Below are 24,783 nucleotides of genomic sequence, written 5' to 3'. Positions count from 1 at the left end.
TACAATTGTTTGACTTTTCAGGTAGCATAGGTCTTAGCATGGTCATGCAACCAGAAATCCTGTAACTGTTTTTAAAGATATTGTATTTATTAGGCTAACACAGTATTCACATGTTGGAAAGTAAAAAAGAAAAAGAAGACAAATGCTTAGAAGATAATGAAACGGGAGGAACTCCATAAAATTAACGAAAGGGGTCTTTAAGTTTCTTTTAACTGTAAGGTAGCATAAGCTACTTGATTAAAGTTTAAACTGAGATGCCAACCTGATTTTGACAGTTGTTGCAGATCTCAAAAATTTAGTAACGTGAAGTGACTTAAACCTAATTTCTCTTTGTTGCTTTAGGGTAAAATACCGCATGGTACAGGGGTGGACCATGTACGATCAATGTGTACAACCCCAAGAAAAGTACATTATAACGCGTCCTGACACCGGAGTAGAGGTCTTTAGCTCCGTTTCTCACCAACAACAAGTCGTGTCTGATGCCCATCTCCGATGTCAGGACGCGTTATAATGTACTTTTTTTGGGGTTGTACACATTGATCGTACATGGTCCACCCCTGTACCATGCGGTTTTTTGCCCTATTGATTTTTTATGGTCGACCACATGGCCAGGAATGTAAGCCCAAGTTTAATTGCTTGAAGATGCATTTAGCCCTTTCATTTTAATGTTTGAACTTATAATTTTAATTATACAGCTTCCCAAGTAATTGTATAGTAGCTAAGAGTTTCACTCACAGCTATATAATTACTGGGTAAATATAATTAAAACCATTTTGTCATGAAAATGTAATTTTAGCTTCTCTCATTGGTTGTTTTTACTAACTAGTAAGGATAATGTAATGTCCAAAGATGCAACATCATATGATTTCATTCTTGTGTCTTGTTTCAAAAATCTTCATTTGAAGTAGTGTACTCTTGAAGGGCACAGAGAAAGATTGAACTTGAAAATACTGTTTCAGAGAAAGTTGAGTAAAGGATTATTAACCTACATAGGATGGTAAGTGCAGTGAATGTAATTAGGCCACCATTCAGTACGAGCATTTCTAAGTAGAAAGCGGCTCAATTTGGTAAACGCTTCGGGCTAATGGAATTACCAGTGGCAAATTATTAAGCCAACAAAATGTAGATTCAAGTAGTTTCAAATATTAGATATGTCTAATATATCTACAATTTTATGCAATGTTCAGGATAGTATAGTATTATACTAAATTTCAAGAGGTATTTTTCTATGTTCAAATCCAATACTGCCATTTTTTTATTTATGAGTTATATAAATGATTTTTACATATACAGGCAGTCCCCGATTATCGGCAGGGGTTCTGTTCCAACGGGCTTGAAAATAAGCAAAAATCATCATTAACTGAAGCTCTGCGATTTATGGCGCCGATAACTGGGTAATGGTACCTTTGTTAGTTATGTATCAGTGCCGATAACCGGAAATCGCTGAAAATTGCCACTTTCATGGCACTAGACAAGGCCCATAAAACCGGATCACCATTTACCGAGTCTGCTAATAACCGGGGATTGCCTGTTTTAAAAAATAACAATATTTGAATTAAGTGAGGACTGTCTCAAATTAAATATGGAATCCTCTTAAGTCTAGGATTAGTTGTGCTTGACATTATGGTATAATGTTATGTACAACAGTCAGAGTTTTAACAGTTTACTTTGTTGATATGTAATCACATTACTAATTATAGTTTGTCTTTCAGGTATGTCATGTATGTTATGAAACAGATTAACCTGTTCCTCAATAATGACATTAAACCCATTCTTGTGTTTGATGGCTGCCACCTCCCATCGAAAGCTGTTACAGAAAGAAAGCGAAGAGAGTAAGTTGATAGTGGAGATGTACAATATTTACTTTTGTTATGTCAAGAGCAATAATGATTTTTTGTTGAAAGGAGCATTTGTAATGTTTTGAATTGCTTACAGTAATATTTACAGTACGTATAGCATGTTCAGTAAAACCTGGGAAGGAAATGTATGGTAAATCTAATATGTTGTATAATGAATATAGTGTAGCAGCATTTTTAGGTTTTTAAGTAATTGTGAATCTCAATAAAATTTATTTGTTTTTATGGTAATAAACCCCCCATATTCCTAGGGAATGTGTACCAGACCAGCCTGCAAATAGCTAAAATCCACAAATACTTAAAACCACTCTAAAAATGCTTTAGAACTGCCTATTTTGTTAGTTCAAATGTAAAAAAAAAAAACTAAAAATGCTTATACCTGAATATTTTAACAGTTTTACCACAAAAAGTGCATTTAGTCATGAAATTGATATGAAAATGCAATAATTAGTGAATATTTCTCAGTGAAAAATACTGCAAATAGGCAATTTCACATAAGTGACTTACCGAACAGTTACATAGCTTATAGCTTCTTACCTGCGGCAGTCGAAATTCAAATTGTTGGCGCCAGCGGCGTTGCTATCTTAAGTATAGGTGATACAAGACCCGCCCACATCCGGGAACCCTGGGTACTGCTAGCCTTCTACCGTCAATTTTCGTTTCTGCCGCTCACAGGGTAACACCTGTGAGATTTTCGCTGCAGTCTCCTGCGTCGCCATTTTGGATTTTGGTTTGTTCCGACACGGCATACAAACCTTCGGTCCTTTTACAATAGGAAGGTACTAGCGGCAGCTGGATAGGTCGTAAGCTTTCGAACAAGGGGTTCGGTAGTTAACTGCTTGTCCGACAGGCGCGCGCGCGCGACTGGTAGGTAAACAAATCACTTTTGCTTTCGGCCTGCTGGCGTGTGGACGTGTATCATCGCTCTCTGCCCGCTTCATCGTCGTCTGCTTTCGCATGATTGTGTTTTTCTTTTTCTATGTATCTAGTGAAACTGAATTGTAAGTACAATCATTTCATTGAATTCAATTGTGAATTAAAGGATCTTGGTTCACAACAAGCCTCCGATTACCCGAGTGCCGGGACTGAAGGGCGTAATTGCGGGAATTCATTTTCCCAGAATGATCCTCGTATTGTGTATGCTCGGTGCCGAGGGCGGGAGCGCTCGCTCCGAGCGTATATTGGGTTGGAAATGTGTAGATGAAAATCGTAAGTAAGTGCTCTTTTCATTTATAATTTTTTGACCTGTATGCCCGTTGCCGAACGAATGCGCTCGGCACGGAAACTTATTAAGTATGAAAGTGGAATCGCAAGTACAGTATTCTTTTTCATTTTCATATATTATTTTTTATTGTAGCAATACTCATTTTGGATCAGTTTCCGAGCTTGCCCGGAGATTGATCCTTCCCCCTTTTTAATTTAAATGAAGTGAAATCGCAAGTGCAGTTCTTTTCATTTTCATTTTTTTATTGAGATTGCATTGTTGACTGGGATCATGTTCCGCTATTCACGGGAATTGATCCTTCCCCTTTTTATTTGTATGAAGTGAAATCGCAAGCGCAGTAGTCTTTTCATTTTCATATATTTGTTGATTGCATCATTTCATTATGGATCAAGGTTTCCAGAAACCTTGATCCATAAAGGTAAGGAATGAAACCTTTCACCCTTGCGCTCGGTACCGAGGGCGCAAATGCGCTCGATCCGAGCCCTTATTCATTGTGAAGTGAATCGTTTTGCAAGATGCATTTTCATTTTGTTCCTTATTTTTGATTGCATCAATTTTATTTGGTTCAAGTTCCGCTCAGTCAGGGAATTGATCCTTATGCCTTGTATTCGTGCCGATGGCACGATTGCTCTAGGGCTCTTATTTTGTTGTTGGGTACATGGGGACTGTGCGGGGGTGGGGAACGAGACCCCCCCCGCTCAGTTCCCACAGATGACTCTTCCCCTTGGGGGGGGGGGAGGTTATCGGCGTTCTTCTCCTCGCCCGATCCGTCGAGCGCGGGGGAGGGCGCTCGGTGCCCGATGTACAATTGTATTAGGGGTCGTCCACTCGTTCGGGAGGGATCAAACCCCCGCACGAGGGATTTCCCCCCCATAATCGGCTACTACTATTATTTCCGCAGGTGCTACTGCCACGAGGGTGGACCTTGGTGAGGTATGGGCGTCCTTCCAATTGCAGAGCGTGCTGGTGTCCAGGGGCTGCGGTTCTATGTCTGGGCCTACTGCGGTCACCCATGGAGTGGTGACCACGCAACCAGGTGACGACGTCCCTCCTCACCTGGTGTACTCGCCTCACGTGGTAACAGTCTTGCCTACAGCCGCTGTGAAGTGCCGTTCGCCGTACCGAGAGGGGGGCGTGCCGCCGCCGCTCGTGGTTGCCGCGCTGCAGCGACCACACTTCCGCTGCCCTAGAACTCGCCCCTGTGGACCTGCCGCCGTACCAGGATGTTGCTGGCTGCTGCTCCACTTCCTGTGTTTCCGGTGCTGCCTGCCGTACCTGCCGATTCTGGGCTGACTGTCCATGCAGTTGCTGCGCTGGCTGGCCCTGCCGTTGCTGCGCTGGCTGTTCCTGCCGTTGCTGCGCTGGCTGTCCCTACCGATGATGGGCTGGACGTGCCTGCTGTTCCTGGATGCCCATACCTGCTGATGTCGTACCCTGTTCGTTGGTGGTTGGTTGTACTACCCCAGACTTTGGTCTGTCTGTACAGGTGCGTCCTGGGCCCTGTGGCTTCGGCTACAGCAGCCCCGGCTCCGCCCTGGATAGCAGATCTTACGTCTGTCCTGAGGAAGCTGACGAAGAAGAGGAGGAAGGTGTCGTGGTCGTCGTCTTCATCTTCTTCATCGTCGTCGGCCGCCGCCTCTTCCCCTTCGACTTCTAAGGCTTTACAGCCGAGGAAGAAGAAGGTCGCCTCCTCCCTCCTAAGAAGTCTCCCTCGGGAGCTTCTCGGGACCCGTCTCACCTCGGTGGGACGGGAGGGTTCCTTCCGCTGGTCCTCCTGCTCCTCGGGAGCGGGGCCCGTCTCTTCTTCCGCAAGGAAGAAGACTACGGGGACCAGAGGGGTACCGGCTAACACCGGTACTTCCTCGCCTGGTGTCAGTGGTTCTGCCACTGCATCAGGGTCCGTCTCGGCCTCTCGTTCGCGGGAGGTACCGAGTGTACGGTCGCCTACCAGCGACCGTGCAGCCAGGAACCAGACCTCTGAGTCCGCTCAGCGTCAGGTTCACGGCACGGGGCGGAAGGACTTGGTGACAGCCGCTCATGCGACTCTCACCAGACCAGCTCTCACTTCGCGCGGTGAACAGTGGCTACCCATGGGGACGTGACGGTCAACGACCGACCACGGGCGAGGCTGGGAAGAGGTCCTCCCGTTCGCGGTGCCAGCCACGGCTGGAACCAGCGACGTGACGTGCCGTGAGGACAAGCACGGTCTCACTTGCGACAGTGGAGCCTGCAGGTCGCCTGACCGTCGCTCTCACAGAGAGCGATCGGAACGGCAACCAGCACCAGCTCTTCTGACACTCGAGATCGGGCCGCTGTGCTCAGTCCAGCCGTTCTCCACAGCGAGACGGTTCGACCAGGCCTGCAGCTCGATCGTCACCCCGGGTTGACGATCGCCTGCAGCCCTCCAAGCCTGCTGGTTCTGCCAGCGAGCGACGAGGGAGCGTCAGGTCTGCCTCTCCCTCCCGTAACCTTCAAACCATCCTCGGGGTTACACCGGGAGGAGCGAGGTATTGAATTGGAGTTGATCCGTGATGAGGGGTGCGCCCCTCATGATCCCACCACGACGCCCTACGTGCCAGCACGGTTCTTTGGACCGACCAGGGGACGTAATGCGCAAGTGGATGGGGAAGACCGAGAGGGCTGTCGCTGTTCCCCCTTCTTAGGAGGAAGGTTCTCGGAATGCTCTTGTTCGAAGGGCTTAACTTCCCAACTCTGCAAGATGCGGTGACTTCCGAGATCCAGAGGAACTTTGCCGAGGTTACGGCGCTGATTCGTCAGCACAATGACCTCGGGGAAGGATCGCCGCTCCCACCAGCAGAGCCACGTCTCGGCTCGAGTCGTTTTGGGGCCCGAGAGGGAACCCAAATCGACGGTGGTGGTCGGCCGCGATCGGAGCTTGCCGACTGTGTTGAACCAGGTAGTCTCTCGTCTCCGGACAAGAAGGCTCTCTCAGTTCTGGACGGTCGAACAAGCTACTTCACCTCCTCTACTGCGACAGAGGCGTTTATACGTGTCTTCGGACACCGTATTTAAATACCCCCTTCGGTCCTCCTGAGGTTTCGACCTCGACGAGGACTGGAATGAGTCGGAGCGGTATCGGCTCTCTACTGTCAGGTGTCGATCAACCCCACCCAGACGACGTTCACAGTGGCGGCAGACACTTACCTACAGTATGAGTTCGTAACCCTCCTCGGGGAAAACGTTTTTTCTCTGACGATACGTTTTTCCCAGGCTCTGAGGGAGGCCATCGCCGTAAGGCGATGGCTGCTCCTTTTCTTCTCCAACTGCTAGATCTCGATTCTACGGGAATCGAGAGGACCACCAGCCGATATCATCTGACGAATTCGGTGGGGGGTTTCGCAGAGTGCTTAGAATTCTACGGAATTTCTAGCGCACTCAGAGTGTTCGAGTTCTTTACGATCTCCAAACACTCAGGCGAGACCACGGTCCAAAGTGAGCGAGAATCCCCGATAATTGTTACAGCGATAATCGGGAACCTCGCTTATGCTCGAATTCCTGTAATTTCTAGCATTTGGAAGAAGACTGCTGCTGAAAGAAGAGTATCTCACAGTAGGCGCTTAACCTGGAATAGAGAAGAACGGACGGGAAACTCTTCCAGTTTGGCTTGAACTATCGTCTTCGGTATTCTGTTCACCATTGAAGCTTTCCTTTGGGAAAGACTTCTCCTTCACTCTCTTGACTAGAGAACGAAGGCGGTCGATTCTCCAATCCTTATTCTCATTCCTCGAGGGGAAAAGAATTTAGGATGGAGGTCGTGGTACAGAACCTACAAATATACTACGTATATTACCCTCGCGACATGATTCTTTAACAGTTGAATTGTCCTTGGGTAGGCGCATACCGTAGTTAACTCTACGGTTTGTGACCGAGACGAATTGTATCTTAATTGAACTGCAACTCGGGGTTCCTGCCTGCAACCTCCCAGCAGTTATCAGTTTCGATTTTAGATACTTGGTATTGTCATGACAACACCAAATCAGCTTTTGTATTTACCGAAATCCGTTTTCGGTTAAATATAATGATCGAGCGTATTCGTTTATGGCTCGATGGTTCTAGCCGAACGCATTCCTTCGTGGAATAATGGATTACCTGGCAACTCAGGATGACGAGTCACCGAGAGCTACTGCGTATTGAACTGCCTGATAGCGGCTCAGTATCAGCTAGGTCTCGGAGATGCACGGTCGGTTACGTCTCTCTCTCCCCTGGTTGGATTGACTACCGAACCGTCATCTCGCCCAACAATCATGGACTTAGGTCTCTGATTAACGGGGATTCTCGCAATAATGAAGGACCATCTACTGCTGTGACGCTCGATTTCATCGCCTTCGACATTGCGAGAATTTTCAACAGAGATATCTCTTGGACTCTTTCATCTTTCTGTTTACCGCACGGTAACAGAAGTCTGTACTAGTCAACCGCTGCATCGCACTGCGATAATGCGAATGATTTTTGCAGACATCTGAGTTTGTCTTCAAAATATCTCGTATTCGTAGGTGTGCAATTTCATTGCTCGCCCCCCGAATTAAACAGATATGTCAGAAGACATCGCCTACTCTCCACGACCTGACAGCTCTACTTTCCAAATGTTCAGCCCATGAGAAGCAGTTCTTCAGGCAGTAGTTCCCTGTCTTCATTACTGGAAGCGGCTCCGCTTTTAGTGCACTACGATCCTCACCGGACAGCAATCAATAGCGGTTAGCGTTCTCAGTCTTTGTAGCACAGGTTCAGAATCTTGAGATCCTTCTCTCGGTTCAGCTGTGAAGACGTAGGTTGCATTTTCCTGTTACACCTTCGTCTTCAACGTCACATAGTGTTGTTTCTCCTTACCCCGAGAATCAACTATACCTATGAGATATCTTGCCATCAAGGACCTCGGTCTCTAGAAGGCAATTGACTTTCGCCTGTTGGCACATGCCTTAAGAGAGTCATCACCTTGCCTTCTGGCATCGGTGACGAACAAATTATTTGTTTAGTCTCTTGGCATAACCCTTTTAAGGCGAAGGTCACGTGACTTGCTCGGGTGCTTGGACAACTTGCCTCCTACCGAACGCAGTCAGTAGGCAGCTGTCAGAGCGCCCAAGTCTGTTACGAACTTCGCTGTGGACTTAGTTCGGTTGTTCCATAACAATCTTTTCTTCCGTCCTAACGGCTTGTCACAGTACCCATACCATCGACACCCAACATTGAGTGTCGGTGTCCTATCCACTACCGAGAACAACAACTTCGCTGCAGACGGATAGACCAGTATGGGTACAGGACATCACCGAAGTCGAGAAGAGGGATAGGTCATACGACAATTCCCTTCTTTTCCTCTGAGGTAATTGCATGACTTTTTGCCTGCGAAGTCAAGCATCCAGGGGATGGGGATTCGTGACGCTCGATTTCGTACCGAATTCGTAGCGAAGACTCTGAACCCTTCGGTTCCTGACGATCGGTTAGAGTCCTTCACAGTCCCCTCCCTAATGGACTTCACCGCCTTCGATGCGAAGGAGATGCTGCTTTGTCCTGTGAAAGCACGACCCGCGCTTTCTGAAGAAACTCGACATCACAGGCGGAGTGTTGAAGACTCTTCGTCAGCACCAAGATGACCTAGAAGTACACTCCCTCGAGTTACACAAGGAACTTCTCCGTGGCGCAGGCTGAAGGCAGGGTCTGGTACAACCAGACCACTGGCACTCCTTCTACCTTTTGGATATTGCCCACAGGTCCTTGGATCGTTTTCCTTCTAGGACCCGTGGTGGCTGCTCAACACGTTGTGTAGCTAACCCAGACCCTAGCAGGCTGAACAGCATCGAGTCCTGGTGTGACTGTATGAATAGATAGTGAATGAGAAAGTGACTGGCTTCTCTTTCTATCTTTTTCTACCCCTCTACCTGTGGGTAGAGGGATACGGTCATTACCCTGCTGGATAAGGACGAGATGCCGGTGAGCTATATGACAGAGCCCCATCCTATCCCTTTCACTAGGGATAGGAGCAGAATATCCACCACTTCCTTCTACAAGGGGGGGAAGTGGATGCCTACAAGAGTCAAACCCATGACTTTATATTTGCTCCTGTACAGGAACAAGTTCTTGCATTGCTGGTACGAAGAGATGCGCATAGCCCCTCTCTTAGTACTCGGTTGTAGGGCCAAGGAGGTAGTGTAGTTCCGGAGGTCTGACCATTGATCCTGCGGTGCACACCCCGATCAATCGGACAGAGGCTTGGATCCCTCCTCGCTCTTACGACCAGGGAGGCTTCCAAGGTTGGGCGAACACCAGTCTGTTCACAAAAGACTCAGATTCCACCACAAGAAGTGAGTCTTCCTATTGTAAAAGGACCGAAGGTTTGTATGCCGTGTCGGAACAAATGACAATTTGTCCAAAATTGCATTTTTCCTAACTATACAAACCTGAGGTCCTTTTACACATAGCCCCACCTCATGCCACCCCTCACTCTGCAGTTTTTGCTTGGGCCAAAAGCAAAAGTGATTTGTTTACCTACCAGTCGCGCTGCGCGCGCCTGTCGGACAAGCAGTTAACTACCGAACCCCTTGTTCGAAAGCTTACGACCTATCCAGCTGCCGCTAGTACCTTCCTATTGTAAAAGGACCTCAGGTTTGTATAGTTAGGAAAAATGCAATTTTGGACAAATTGTCATTTTTGTTTGGTGATGTACAAGTTTTTGGTTTTTCTTGCCAGTTAGCTATCTCTATTCAGTTTTATCGTCATTATTGCTAATTATGTCAGATTCTAGTTCATCTGCTGTAAGGTTTTGCAGCGCTGGCTGCAAAACAAGATTAGCTAAGTTATGTCACGATCCGCACTCTAAGTGCACTAAATGCAGAGGACAAAATTGTAATGGTATGGATGTGACATGTGATGAATGTAAAGAATTGGAGGTGAACAGGGATGGAAGGCGGTTAGATCGCATGCTGAGAAATGGAGAAAGATAGGAAGAGGAAGGCAGCTCTTAGGGCTAGTAGTAAGAATAGGTTAGAAACTACTCCTGTTCCTTCGGAGACAAATAAGTCTTCTCTTGCCTCTCCTTTATTAGAGAATATTTCTCCAATTAATAGTCCTCCTACTTCTCCTTTGATTACCCCTGTTCAAGTTGCCCATGTTTCCGAACCCAACACCATTGCCTTGCTTGAGTCTAAGATGGATAAAAGTTCGAAGTGTTAGCTGAAATCAGTTATGAAGTTAGGAATGTCTTTTAAAGCTTTCGTAGATAGTACAGTGAAATCTAGTGCAGTGCAAAGTGTTAATGTTGCGCCTGAGGAGGCGGTTGTCCGTTCCCCCTCGACTCCCAGACGAAGGTCACGTCCGCTCCCCCGCAACCGAGAAGACATACCGGAGGTCGTAAGGAGTCTGGGGGAGTTTGCCCACGGTCAGCCGTCGACTCGCGGGTGTCGTCCAAAAAGATGTGGAAAGGTATTAGTGTTTGTGATTCTCGTCTGTCTTCTGATTCGGAAGTGCAATCGCCAGTGCGCAAAAGGCGAGGTGATTTGGTGTCTCGACCGTTAAAAAGACATTCGATTCTTGCGGGTGATTCGTCACCGACTCCTGTTAAGAAGTCTAAGAGGCATTGGAGTCCTCAACCTTCGTGTAGTTTTGCTCCGGATGTGATATTTAGTGAATCTCCTCCGCAGTCGCATTTTTCGGCTAAAAGCAGTGGCTCTCGGACTAAACTTTGTGATAATTCACGATCGCTCGACTCTCCCAAGCGAGTCTCGGTCGCAGTTTCGGCTCGGTCGCCTCATTCGACTCCGTATTACTGTCCAGAGAAGCGTATTCGCTCGTCTTTGTTCGACTCCCCTCGCCGTGAGTCGATAGGAATTTCGACTGGTTGTTCGCCTGTGTCGACTCGTGGTGCGGAGACTTCACCTGTTAGAAAGAATCGTTCTTCGACTGAAAGACCATCGACTTCTACAGTGTTAGACGATTCTACCTTAGCTCCATTTAAGAAGCATTTCCAGGATCTTATGAGTTTGTTGAAATCCTCCACCGGGGTAGAACATAAGCCTGATTTCGACTCTGCTTCCGTGCAGTCTGAAGAGGAAGCTTTGGATCAAGATGACAAGGATTCGTCGGCTTATTCGAGTCTTCTTAAATTCACCGCCTTCAATGTTCGTTAAAGATAGGAAGACAGCGTATTCGTGTCTACCTAAACTGGTTCTTTTCTCAGTCCTCGAAGCAGGCCCTTATGGAGTCAACAGAGTGGCTTTCTAAGAAGAGGGAAACAAGGTAAGGCTTCGTTTGCTTTCCCACCTTCTAAGCTTCAGAGTAAAGCGTATCGCTTCTACGCAACTGGAGAAGTTCCTTCTTTGGGAGTGTCTGCCTCCTCCCAGGGAGACTTCTACGTTTAGTGGACTCACACCGAAGAGCAGCTTTTTCGTCAGCTAAAATTTTGTTTTCTTCTTCAGAGCTGGACCATTTGGTGAAGAATATTTTTAAAGTATTTGAGGTATTTAGTTTTTTGGACTGGACTATTGCCTCTTTAGCTCGCAAGATTGAAGACTGTCAGTCTTTAGAAGAAGATTTTGCCACAGACTGGTTAGGAGTTCTGTCCTGTTGCGGATAAGGCTGTTAGAGATGGTTCATGAGAATTAGCAGCCCTTTTCGCAATGGGAGTGATGAAAGAAGAGAGTAAGGTGGTGTTCTTTCGTGTCTAAAGGAGTCACTAATAACCAGAAGTCGGCTCTCATGTTTGCTCCTCTCTGTAAATCTCATCTTTTCCCTGAAGAAACCATTCAACAAATTCTATCGGATTTAGAAAGAAATTTACTAATGATCTCCTTCTTCAGTCTTCCAGACGTCCGAAGAGCCTACTCCGACAGGAGCTAAGTCTTCTCTTACAGAAGCATCCCTTTCGAGGGAATAAACCTAAGTGGCAACGACCCAGGACTAATTTGCGTCCACAGTACAAGTCCTCAAAGAAACCTCCCCCCAAACCTTCGGACAAGTGAGAAGCCGTTCCTTCACGTGCAAGTAGGGGCAAGACTCCATCTTTTTTGGGAAGAATGGAGTCGAAGAGGTGCAGAGCAATGGGTAGTTCAAGTTCTTCGAGAGGGATACTCGATTCCTTTTGTTTTAGATCCTCCTCTCTCCGATACACCAATCAGCTTAACAGCATATTCTCCAGGATCAGAGAGAGCTTTGGCTTTAGCAGCAGAGGTCAATGCACTCATCAAGAAGGGAGCAATAGAGGAAGTCCTCGACAGTTCTCAGGGATTCTACAACAGACTCTTTGTAGTTCCCAAAGCCTCGGGAGGTTGGAGGCCAGTGCTAGATGTAAGCGCATTGAACCTTTTTGTGCTGAAGACAAAGTTCAATATGGAAACAAATCATTCTGTGATGTCGGCACTTCGCCCAGGCGATTGGATGGTGTCCCTGGACATGAAGGACGCCTACTTTCATGTCCCGATTCACCAGAGTTCAAAGAAGTTCCTGAGATTTGTGTTCGAAGGGAGGACGTATCAATTCAGAGCCCTTTGTTTCGGCCTTTCGACGGCCCCTCAAGTATTTACTCGTGTTCTTGCTCCATTGGGGAAATGGCTGCATATGTTGGGCATAAATGCAGCATTTTACCTGGACGACTGGCTTCTCAGATCTGGGTTCGAGGACACAGTGCGTGAAGGATTTACGGAAGACACTGTCATTAGCGAGTCAAATGGGAATTCTCATCAACCTGGAGAAGTATCAATTAGTGCCGTCCAAGAAGATCCCCTATTTGGGGATGATTCTGGACTCTCAGACTTTTCGGGTTTTTCTGTCCCCGAAAAGAATAGAATCTTGCCTCAAAAAAGTGAGCCAATTCCTGAATCGTCAGTCCTCCTCCGCCTTGGAATGGATGAGTCTTCTAGGGACGTTATCATCAGTAGAGACGTTTGTAAAGTTGGGTCGTCTTCACATGAGATCTCTTCAGTTTTATCTGAAAGCGAGTTGGTGTCGGAAGTCTCAACCAGACACGTATTCGTTCCCAGTGTCGTAAGAGATCAAGAACGACTTGAGATGGTGGATGTCGAGGGAAAGATTGCAAGAGGGTCTCTCCCTGACATTAAGGAACCCAGACGTAGAATATACTCCGACGCATCGGACAGGGGTTGGGGAGCTCTCCTAGGGACCAAAAAGATCTTAGGATTATGGTCAGAGAAAGAGAGGTTGAATCACATCAACATGAAGGAGTTGAAGGCGATTTGGTTCGGTCTGCAAGCATTCGCTCCTTTGGTCGTGGGAAAGAGAGTGGCAGTATACTCCGACAACACCACCGCTCTATCTTATATCAGGAATCAGGGAGGAACCCATTCATTCTCCCTCAACAAAGTCGCAGAAGATCTCCTTCTCTGGTCTCAATAGATCGGGATATTTCCCTCGTTCCGAGGTTTGTACAGGGAAGTTAAATGTACTGGCAGACGAACTCAGTCGATAAACCAAGTTCTTCCCACGGAGTGGACATTGCAAGACAAAATTTGTCAGGAACTGTGGAAACTTTGGGGAAGACCTTCAGTGGATCTGTTTGCCACGTCGAGGAACAATCGACTTCCGATCTTTTGTTCCCCAGTTCCAGATCCTCTTGCTTGGAAGACCGACGCAATGCTTCAGGATTGGACGGGTCCTAGACGTTTACGCCTTTCCCCATTTGGAATGATCAGAGAGGTGTTGAACAAGTTCCTCTCACATCAAAATGTGTCAATGACCGTTGGTAGCACCATTCTGGCCCAGGAAAGAGTGGTTTCCAGACCTTCTCAAGTTGGTTATAGACCATCCCAGACTTCTTCCTCAGTATCCTCGGCTACTCAAACAGCCCCACTTCGACAGGTATCATCAGAATTTGTCCGCTCTGTCACTGACAGGTTCAGACTGTCTGGAACTCGTCAGAGCGAAGGGGTTTTCTCGTAGAGCGGCAGAGGCTATTGCTAACTGTCGAAGAAGCTCTTCTGCCAAGCTTTACCAATCAAAGTGGGGAGTCTTTGGGACGTGGTGCAGAAGACATAATTTCTCGTCTTCTAAAACCTCTGTGACAGAAATAGCTGATTTTTTGCTGTACCTTAAAGAAGTTAAGAACTTGTCGGTATCGACAATTAAAGGGTACAGAGCTATGCTGTCCTCAGTGTTTAAGCATAGAGGGCTTGACATCTCCTCTAACCAGGATATTGGAGATTTAATTAAATCTTTTAATACAGTAAAAGTATCCAAGAAGGATAGTGTGGACTGGAACTTGGACGTAGTTTTTAACTTTTCTGATGTCTTCACGATTCGAGCCACTTCGTGAAGCGTCTTTGAGAGATGTAACGAGGAAGGCACTTTTTCTCTTCGCTTTGGCTAACGCAGGAAGAGTGAGTGAGTTACAAGCCATCCACAAAGAGGTGGGGTTCAAAAATCGTAATGCGGTTTGTTCTTTTGTTAACGAATTTTTAGCAAAGAACGAATCTCCCTCTAACCCATGGCCTAAATCTTTTGTACTTAAGGGATTATCTAATATAGTGGGTCCGATGGACGAAGAATATTTACTATGTCCTGTCAGAGCTCTGAAATGTTACCTGTCAAGGACACAATCCGTTAGAGGTAATTCCGACCGACTTTGGTGTTCGGTTAAAGAATTCTGCAAAACCCCTCTCCAAGAACGCTATTTCGTTCTTTTTGAGAAGTCTGATACTGGAGTCACACTCTCAAGTCCAAGATCAGACTCTAAATGTGCTTAAGGTGAAAGCACATGAAATACGTGCAGTTGGCGACATCCTTAAGCTTCAAGCACAATATGTCGCTTTCCTCGATTCTTCAATCTACGTTTGGAGATCGAGATTCTTGTGTTCGCCTCATTTTACCTGAAGAATGTAGAGGTTACCTATGATAGTTTTGTTGTAAATTGGGGTCTTTGTCGGTAGCGGGCATGGTGTTGGGAAAGGAAACATAGGGGAACTTTCTATCCTCTACTGTCTCCTCGCCTTGTTATAGGTTGTTGAGATCCGTGGGCGGTACGAAGAGGAAAATCGGTAACTTGGAGGCTCATAGTACTTTGGAGAAAGGAACCTCCAGATCTTATTTATTACTTTTGAGTATGTCATTATTTTTTGGTATAGGTGATGGTCTGTTGTTTTTTATCTGGTTTCTGAAGCCCAGGGCAAGGGCATTATCTGTTTTTTAATATTTTGTCAACCAACGGTCTTGTCCATGGTTACAAAATCCCACTAAGTAGGGACGACCCTGGCCTATACTGCCACGTCTCCCTACGAGTGATGAGAGCGCTAACCAGAGGCAGTATTCTCCTGCAGCTGCTCTCTCACAAGGTAGGGTACTGCAACATTTGCTGTTTTAAAATGTGGTTTCTTAACTGTACATTTTTATGTAAGTCCCCATACCCTACCCCCCTTCCAGGGGGTAGTTTGGATTCAGCTATGTAACTGTTCGGTAAGTCACTTATGTGAAAATGATATTTTCATGATAAAATAAAGTTTCACATATACTTACCGAACAGTTACATAATCAAAGCCCACCCACCTCCCCACAGATGGACGTGGCGGCTAAACGAAAATTGACGGTAGAAGGCTAGCAGTACCCAGGGTTCCCGGATGTGGGCGGGTCTTGTATCACCTATCACTTAAGATAGCAACGCCGCTGGCGCCAACAATTTGAATTTCGACTGCCGCAGGTAAGAAGCTATAAGCTATGTAACTGTTCGGTAAGTATATGTGAAACTTTATTTTATCATGAAAATATCATATTTCCCACGAATAATGGGTAGATATGATCCAAAGGGAAATCAGCACATAGGCGAGTAAGCAAATCTCAAAAATGCAAATACGGGGGCCAGCTAGTATTATTGAACAACTACATCCTTCATTTTGCTTTCTTTGGAAAAAATTTATAGAACCATGAAATTGATTCAACTTCAATTGCTTTTTCATTTCCAACAACTTAGGAACAGAGAACGTAACCAAAAGAGAGCAAAAGAGCTGTTAAGAGAGGGAAGAGTCAAGGAAGCTAAGGAGTGCTTTCAACGATGCGTCGACATCACTTCAGAGATGGCTGCAGAAGTCATTGCTGCCTGTAGAGCAAGGAACGTTGACATCATTGGTAAGGATAATGGGTCTGTTGGAAAGTATAGTCTTTTTGGCACTTGTGTTATACTATTGTAGAAATATATTGTTGCTAGATTATTCATAAGGATTAATTTTCACTTATATAACTTACCCGGTGGTTACATATAGCTGTCGTCTCCTGACGTCACGGCAGAATTTGAAATTCGCGGTAGCGCTAATGGTTTGACAGGTGATCCCTCTACTCCCGCCCTCTACCGGGTACCGGGAACCATTCCAACAATAAATCAGAAGTTTCCTGCCGTCGGAACCGGTAACACGGTTCCTCTGCTGGTTGGAATTTGGATTTGATCATCTTGGTTTTCTCCTTTTGGTGATGTACCTTGAGTTTACTGATCTTTTTGCTAGCGCTATAGTTATTTTGGTTTTGATATTGTTGTCCTTTTTAGGAATTATTTTGAATTCTTCACGATGTCTGACACCGGCTCTGTTCAGTATAGGGTGTGTAGTAGTGGGTGTAAGACTAGACTTCTTAAAGCTTCACTTGATCCTCATTCTACTTGTGTTAGTTGTAGGGGACGTGAATGTTCTTTTGAGAATACGTGTGAAGAATGTAAGTCTCTAACATCTCAGGAGTGGAAGGCACTGGGAAAGTATATGAGAAAGTTAGAAAAAGATAGAATCAGAAAGGCTTCACAGAGATCTTCTTCTAAGTTAGTGAGTAGCCAGGATATTCCTCTGAATTCTATTAATCCTGTTCCTATTAACCCCGTAGTGGTTGCTCCTGCCCTCGAATCTGTATCTCCCGTATCCCGATCCCCGTGTCAGTATTACGAGCCGATATGGACTCGAAATTTGTCTCTTTCCTTTCCTCACCACTATGCAGAAAATGGGTGAGACAGTGCAAGAAGTGGTAGTTAAGTGTGATAAATTACTTAGTGCAAGTGTAGTGGAGGAGGTGGTTTGTTCGGCCCGTTCGTTCTCCTAGGTCTAGGCCCCTGTCAAACTCCCCAGATCCTGGGAGGAGGCATGCCGAAAACCGAAGGGAGGCGAGCGGGACCCTGCTCCCTAGGCAGTCCGCCCCCTCAAGCAAATCCTGTAGCCGATTCCCCATGATTGCTGTCCGCTCACCATTGGAAAGGTGTTGCGAGGAAGTGTTTTTCGTCAAGTGACTCTAGTTCAGATGTTTCCTCTTATAGAGGTTGGCGTAATAAGACTTCTGAGACCGCTGAAAAGGTCGCGCGATGTTTCGCCTGCTGCGGTTCCCAAGAAGGTGGCGGCTGCCGAACCTTCTTGTAGTTTTTGGGAGGAGCCTGAAGCTTTTTCTCCGGCGGTTTCGATTTATCGCCCTTCTCTCATAGAAGTGGAGAAGCCGAACACGCACACTCCGTCGGAGCCTTCTCCAGAGCCTCCTCAAGCGATAACTCCTGCGGCTCCAGACGTGTTTGTGGATCATCCTTCTACAACTCCCGCGCCTTCTACGTCGGTGGATCCTCAACCTTCGGTGTTTGAACAGATGAATGCCAAGTTAGGCAGTATCTTGGAGCTTTTTGGCAAGTCTCTTTCGTCCCCGAATGCGCTCCCGACCGCCTTACATCTTCCGCAGACTACTGTGCAGTCCTCGTTCGCAGGCTCCTTTTGGCAAGTCGCCTCTTCAGGCTCAGACTCTCCATGTGACTCCTCTTCAGACGCCACTTCAGGCGCCTGGTCGGACTCCTTTCCTGACTCCGTCTATGGCGCCACGTCAGGCTCTCGCTCGAGCGCCACCTCAGCCTCCAGCTCAGCCGCCAGCGCGGCCGCCAGCTCAGCCGCCCGGATACGTCTCAGTACAGGCTCAGACGTCTTCTCCTGCTTTCTCACACCCTCCTCGGACGCGTCAGGGTGTGACTTCGCCGAACAGGATTCCTCTTCCGATGGAATGTTCGCCAGTTTCGTCGAAGGAAGCTTCGGATTTGGAGGAAGAAAGAGAAGGAATTACAGAAAAAGACAAGCATTTGTCGGGGTATAAACTCCTTTTACGATCCTTCGTTGACAACTTTGGAGATTCTTTTGCGCCTTCCGTTCCAGTTTCTCCTAGTTCGCAGTGGAAAAAGGACAGTAAGCCTGACTCCTCGTCCTCGTTCACGCGTCTCGTCCTCTCGATTTCGACTAAGAAAGCTATCAAGAAAGTTAACGCTTGGCTTTTGGAGAGAGGGAACAGGGGAAAAATGTTTTTTGTCTTAACAAGGGGAAAAATTGTTTTTGTTTTCCCTTCCCCCTTCGAGACTTTCGTCAAGGAGCCGTGTCTGGTATGACACTGGAGAAGTTTTTTCCCTGGGTGTGACTGCCTCCGCTCAGGGAGACTTTTCTAGTCTCGTGGACTCTTCCCGCAGAGCAGCCCTTAATACTGCTAAGATTTTCTTTTCAACAAATGAACTGGAGCATCTTTGCAAGAGTGTTTTTCCGTGTTTTCGAAGTTGTTAGCTTCCTGGATTGGGCCATTGCTTCGCTGGCCAGGAAAGTCAAGTCATTTGGACTTTCGGAGGAGCAGTTGAAGGATTTTCCCTCGGTACTGGATTGTATCGATAAAGGCATCTGTGATGGAGCTTCGGAGCTCGCTGCCATTTTCGCCTCTGGAGTGTTGAAGAAGAGACAGCTTTGGTGCTCCTTCTTGTCGAAAGGGGTTTCATCGAACCAGAATCTGCTTGCCTTGCTCTTCTCTCCTTTGGACAAGAAACACCTATTTCCGCAAGAGATTGTGAGCGAGATCGCTCAATCTTTAACACAGAAAGCGACCCAGGATCTTTTATCACAGTCAGTGAAGAAGCCAGGAAGATAGCTCCGGTTCTTTCTGCTTCTCGGAGTGCTCCCTCCACGGAAGCTCCTAAACCATTTCGAGGGAGAGCTCCGTTCGATCTTCCTCCAGGTTTCGTGGGAGAGGTAGAGCCTCTTCTAAAACCACTCCCCCTTCCTTCCATCAAGAAGTAGGCCCGTAGTCCTCCACACAGCAGTAGGAGCCAGATTACACCTTTTCTGGCAGACCTGGTTTCATCTCGGAGCGGATGCCTTTGGACGGTCCAGGTCCTGAAGGAAGGATACACCATTCCGTTCATCAAGCACCCCCCTCTCACAGAATTTCCTGTGAATTTGTCAGCCTACTCGGAGAACTCCGAAAAAATTTGCTGCCCTCCATCAAGAAGTTCTCGCCTTACTGGCAAAGAGGGCCAGGGAGAGTTTGTGGACTCTCCGAGGAACCAGGATTTTACAATCGCCTTTTCCTGGTAAAGAAGGCCACGGGGGGTTGGAGACCGGTGTTGGACGTCAGTGCCCTGAACGTCTTTGTCCTAAAGACGAAGTTTTCTATGGAAACGACCCAATCGGTATTAGCAGCTCTTCATCCTGGAGATTGGATGGTTTCCATAGACCTTCGGGATGCTTATTTTCATATTCCGATTCATTCGGAATCGAGAAGATTCCTGAGATTCGTGTTCCAGGCCGCATTTATCAGTTCAGGGCCCTCTGCTTCGGCCTGTCGACAGCTCCACAGTGTTCACCAGAGTTCTGTCGTCAGTAGCAAAGTGGCTTCATCTAGACGGGATACGAATATCCATGTATCTAGACGATTGGCTTCTCAGGGCAAGGTCCAGACAGAAGTGTGTGGAGGACCTACAAAAGACTTTAAGGATGACGGAAAGCCTAGGTTTGTTAGTAAACAAGGAAAAGTCATGTCTCACTCCTTCTCAGGAGATAGTTTATTTAGGAGTGAGACTGAATTCAGTTCTTTTTCAGGCTTTTCCGTCTCGCCAAAGGATCGACTCTTGCCTGAACAAAATAGACGAATTTCTCGTCAGACAAACTTGCTCGGCGAATCAGTGGATGAGCCTTTTAGGAACCTTGGCTTCAATAGAGCAATTTGTAAGTCTGGGCAGGCTCAACATGAGACCGCTTCAATTTTACTTGAAGCAGAAGTGGCAAAGGAAGAAGTTCCCAGACTCCTTCGTGTTCCCCATCTCGGAAGGAATCAAACAGGACCTACTTTGGTGGAAATCAGAAGGAAGGCTAGAGGAAGGCTTGTTTCTCTAAGCCAGTTGAGCCCCAACCTTACGCTTTTGCTCAGACGCATCGGACAAAGGGTGGGGAGCTACTCTGGGGAGAAAGGAAGTGTCGGGACTTTGGCAGATTCATCAGAAGAAGCTGGCACAATAAATCTAAAAGAGTTGAAGGCGATTCATTTGGCTCTAATGCACTTCAAGACAGAGGTAAGAGGGAAAGTAGTGCTGGTTCAAGCAGACAACACCACGGCTCTCTCTTACATAAAAAAACAGGGGGGGACACACTCGTTCTCTTCTCTGTGCGAGCGGCGAGAGACCTACTCATTTGGGCGCCGAAAGAGAACAAGGTTGTCTTGAGCACAAGATTTATTCAAGGCTCGAAGAATGTAAAGGCAGACATTCTCAGCAGGAGAGGACAAGTCCTCTCCACAGAGTGGACGTTACATCCTCAAATATGCAAGAAGCTTTGGGGGATTTGGGGATGTCCTCAGTTGGATCTCTTCGCCACAAACAAGACAGCTCGTCTACCACTGTATTGCTCCCCAGTTTTCCCAGACGAGGAGGCGTTTACAGTGGATGCCATGCTTCTGGACTGGTCAAATCTGGATCTGTATGCCTTTCCACCTTTCAAAATGCTAAGATTAGTTCTGGCAAAGTTCAGAGGTCATCAGAACGTCAGGATTGACTCTGATAGCCCCCTTTTGGCCGGCCAGGAATGGTTTCCGATCTACTTCTGCTGTTGACAGACTTTCCGAGAGAGTTACCGTTAAGGAAGGATCTACTCAGACAGCCCCACTTTCTGAGGTTCCATCACAACTTGTCCGCTCTTCGACTAGCCGCCTTCAGACTGTCGAGCATCTCCTCAGAAAGAGAGAATTTTCAAAGAGAGCTTCAAGGGCTATTGCTAGACCCAGAAGAGAATCCTCTGATCGAGTGTACCAAGCTAAGTGGGTCCAATTCAGAGCTTGGTGCAAAGAAGAAGGAATTTCGTCTTCTAAGACCTCTTATAGCTCAGTTTTAGCTAACTTCCTTCTTTTTCTTCGTGAGAAGAAGAAGCTTTCTACCCAGACGATTAGGGGTTATAGAGCTATGTTGTCTTCTGTGTTCAGACATCGAGGATTAGACATTTCTAATAATCAAGACCTCTCAGACCTGATTCGTTCCTTTGATACGACCAAGACAAAGGAGTCAAGAACAGTAGCTTGGAACCTGGATGTAGTTCTTAAATGGCTGATGTCAGATAGATTCGAACCGATCTCCTCTAGTTCTTTTAGAGATCTGACCAGGAAGACCCTTTTTCTTTGTGCTTTAGCATCAGCTAGAAGAATCAGTGAGCTGCATGCTATTGATAAGAGAGTTGGATTCGCTAAGGGCAATGCCATTTGCTCATCAATGCTGGGGTTTTTGGCTAAGAATGAAAATCCCTCACGTCCTTGGCCTCGTTCTTTCTCTATAAAGAACATTTCGGAGTTAGTGGGGCCTGAATGAGCCTGAATGTCTTTCTCTGTCCAGTGAGAGCACTTAGACATTCATGTGCAAAGGACCAAGTATAAAGAGGTAAGAGTGATAACCTGTGGTGTTCAGTGAAAGATCCCTCTCGGCCTCTTTCTAAAAATGCGCTCTCCTTCTTTTTAAGGAATTTGATTTCTGAGGCACACGGACAATGTCAGGACTCAGATATCAAAGTGTTTAAAGTCAAAGCTCATGAAATTAGAGCAGTGTCTACGTCTATGGCCTTTAGACGTAATCGTGTTTTGAAAGACATTATTAAATCTACATATTGGAGAAGCAATTCTGTCTTCGCATCTCATTATCTGACAGATTTGCAAACCACATATGAAAATTGCAGTACATTGGGGCCATACATTGGGGCCATTCATTGTGACTGACACGGTATTGGGTGAGGGAGAGAAGGATGTATCCCATCCTCACTAACTTTTCTCCTTGATTATGTTTTTTGTATTTTTAAGGTTGTCTGAAGATACAGGGAGTTTTTTGAGTATCTTTCAGTCTTTTAATGTCTGGTGTATTTCTTAAACGGTTGTGGTGATCCCTCGTTTTTCATTGTATTTTGTGGTGATTTGTACTGCGCCCTGAGCAGGGGCATTATAGTCTTGTCCGTTACGGTCACGTCCTCAACGGCAAGTACTTATTATTGTGTCCGACGCACGGATCCATATATCCTGTCGGTACAATAAAGGCCAGCAGACTACAGAGGCAGTAACCACTGAGTCAGCGGTCTTTAAAGGTAAGGAACCTATATCTTCGGATAATTCCAACAGTTATTTTAGCTGCCATTGTCCCACCACCTAAATGTGTCAATCAGCTATATGTAACCACCGGGTAAGTTATATAAGTGAAAATGACATTTTTATAATAATATAAAGTTTCACTTATACTTACCCGGTGGTTACATAACGAAGCCCGCCCTCCTCCCCTCATATGGACAGGTAGGCATGAAACTTCTGATTTATTGTTGGAATGGTTCCCGGTACCCGGTAGAGGGCGGGAGTAGAGGGATCACCTGTCAAACCATTAGCGCTACCGCGAATTTCAAATTCTGCCGTGACGTCAGGAGACGACAGCTACTATATGTAACCACCGGGTAAGTATAAGTGAAACTTTATATTATTATAAAAATGTCATTTTCAGTTTAGCATAGGAATTCATAGTAATCTTGACTGATTTTAAAAGTTAATTTATGTGTAACATACAGTGTACTGTTTGGCTTATTTTGCAAACTGTTACTATTGGTGTCACATTTCTTTTCAGTGGCTCCATATGAGGCTGATGCTCAGTTAGCTTATTTGAATGCATGTGGCATTGCCCAGCTGGTGGTTACTGAGGATTCAGATCTGGTGTTGTTTGGCTGCAAATATGTAAGTTGACCATTTTTAAATGTCTGTTCTTTATTGTTTTAGTACTAGTTTCATGGGCACATACCAAGCAATGCCCTAGTGGGAGATAACATAGATTATTTGTCATGAGGCAAAATAGATGCTAATTTGTTCCAGGGGATAAACTGTCATAGCTGGTAGGCTCAATGTTAGTTGAAGGATCCTAGATATGGTATGAATTACTGGCTTACGTCAGAGGTGACATGGATCTGTCAACATTAAAAATGCAATTTGTTCATGAAACTTACTTGGCAGATATTATATAGCTGTATTCTCCGAAGTCCGACAGAATTTCAAAACTCGCGGCACACGCAGTGGGCGGCCAGGTGGTAGTACCCATTCCCGCCGCTGGGAGGCGGATATCAGGAACCATTCCCATTTTCTATTCATATTTTTTCTGTCGCTGGTCGGTAAACACCTGTTTACAGACCTCCGCCCAGGATTTTTGGATTTTGACTCGTTATAAGTATCTGGATTGACTTTTGGTTTTGACTCTGGATTGTTGGATTGGCATACGCGATAGTGGACTGTTTTTGGATTTTGGATTGGCTTTTCTTTGAACGTGATGTCGGGATCAAGTTCAGTGAGCTTCAGAGTGTGTGTGAGAAGTGATTGCAGACAGCCCCACTTCGCAAGATATCACCGAAACCTCTCCGCTCTGGGTCTGACTGCGTTCAGACTATCGAAAAGCTGGCCAGAGCGAGAGGTTTTTCTAAAGCAGCTGCAAAGGCGATCGCCAATGCTAGGAGAACGTCCTCGAGAGCTGTTTACCAGTCGAAGTGGGCTTCCTTCAGGGCATGGTGTAGAAAGGAGGGAATTTCCTCTTCCACTACCTCTGTGAGCCAGATAGCCGATTTCCTGCTATTTTTAAGGAATGTACAGAAGCTGGCTGTCCCGACCATCAAGGGATATAAGAGTATGCTGTCGGCAGTCTTCCGTCACAGAGGACTAGACCTGTCTGATAACAGGGATCTTCACGATCTCCTGAGAGCATTTGAGGACATCCAAGATACCTCAGGCGAGGCCTCCTTCTTGGAACTTGGATTTAGTCCTTAGACTGTTAATGTCGAGTCCTTTCGAACCTCTACATGAAGCGTCTCTTATGAAACTTGACGAATAACGGCTCTTTTCCTAACACTGCTCTGGGCGACGGCGAAGAGAGTTAGCGAAATTCAGGCCATTTGTAAGAGAGTGGGCTTCAAAGGGGACAATGCTGTCTGCTCTTTGAGTCCCACTTTCTTAGCAAAGAATGAAAACCCGTCGAACCCTTGGCCAAGGAGCTTTGAAATCAAGGGTATGACAAGCCTTGTGGGCCAAGAACCTGAGAGTCCTGTGCCCTGTCAGGGCTCTAAAGTTTTATGTCCACAAGACTAAAGAAGTACGAGGTCCCTCAGATAATCTCTGGTGTTCGGTTAAACGACCGATATACCATTATCCAAGAACGCATTGGCGTTCTTTCTGGAGGGACGTCATTAAAGAGGCTCATTCGTCTTCCACACAGATCGATTTGAGCCTCTTGCGAGTGAAAGCTCACGAGGTCAGAGCTGTCGCAACCTCGCTTGCCTTCCAAAGGAACATGTCGATCAAGGACATCCTTGACGCCACCTTTTTGGAGGAGCAATTCAGTATTCGCCTCACACTTACTTGAGAGATGTGAGAACGATATACGAGGACTGTTGTTCTCTTGGGCCATACGTTTCTGCAGACACAGTCTTGGGGGCTGAAGGTAGCTCT

General features: G+C 46.4%; 1 protein-coding gene across 1 annotated transcript in view; it reads left to right on the top strand.

Moving 5' to 3' along the window:
• The window catches only part of LOC135200364 (exonuclease 1-like), a 53,010-nt gene that overhangs the window by 1,052 nt on the left and 27,175 nt on the right, over positions 1-24,783 (top strand). The window contains exons 2-4 of the mRNA XM_064228970.1: positions 1,713-1,832; positions 16,004-16,158; positions 22,925-23,031. Coding sequence (XP_064085040.1) covers positions 1,713-1,832; positions 16,004-16,158; positions 22,925-23,031 — 382 coding nt within the window. The remainder of the gene's footprint in view (positions 1-1,712; positions 1,833-16,003; positions 16,159-22,924; positions 23,032-24,783) is intronic.

Source organism: Macrobrachium nipponense, chromosome 26 (genome assembly GCF_015104395.2).
Source record: "Macrobrachium nipponense isolate FS-2020 chromosome 26, ASM1510439v2, whole genome shotgun sequence".
Taxonomy (NCBI): Eukaryota; Metazoa; Arthropoda; class Malacostraca; order Decapoda; family Palaemonidae; genus Macrobrachium; species Macrobrachium nipponense.
This window is presented reverse-complemented; position numbering and strand designations above follow the sequence as displayed.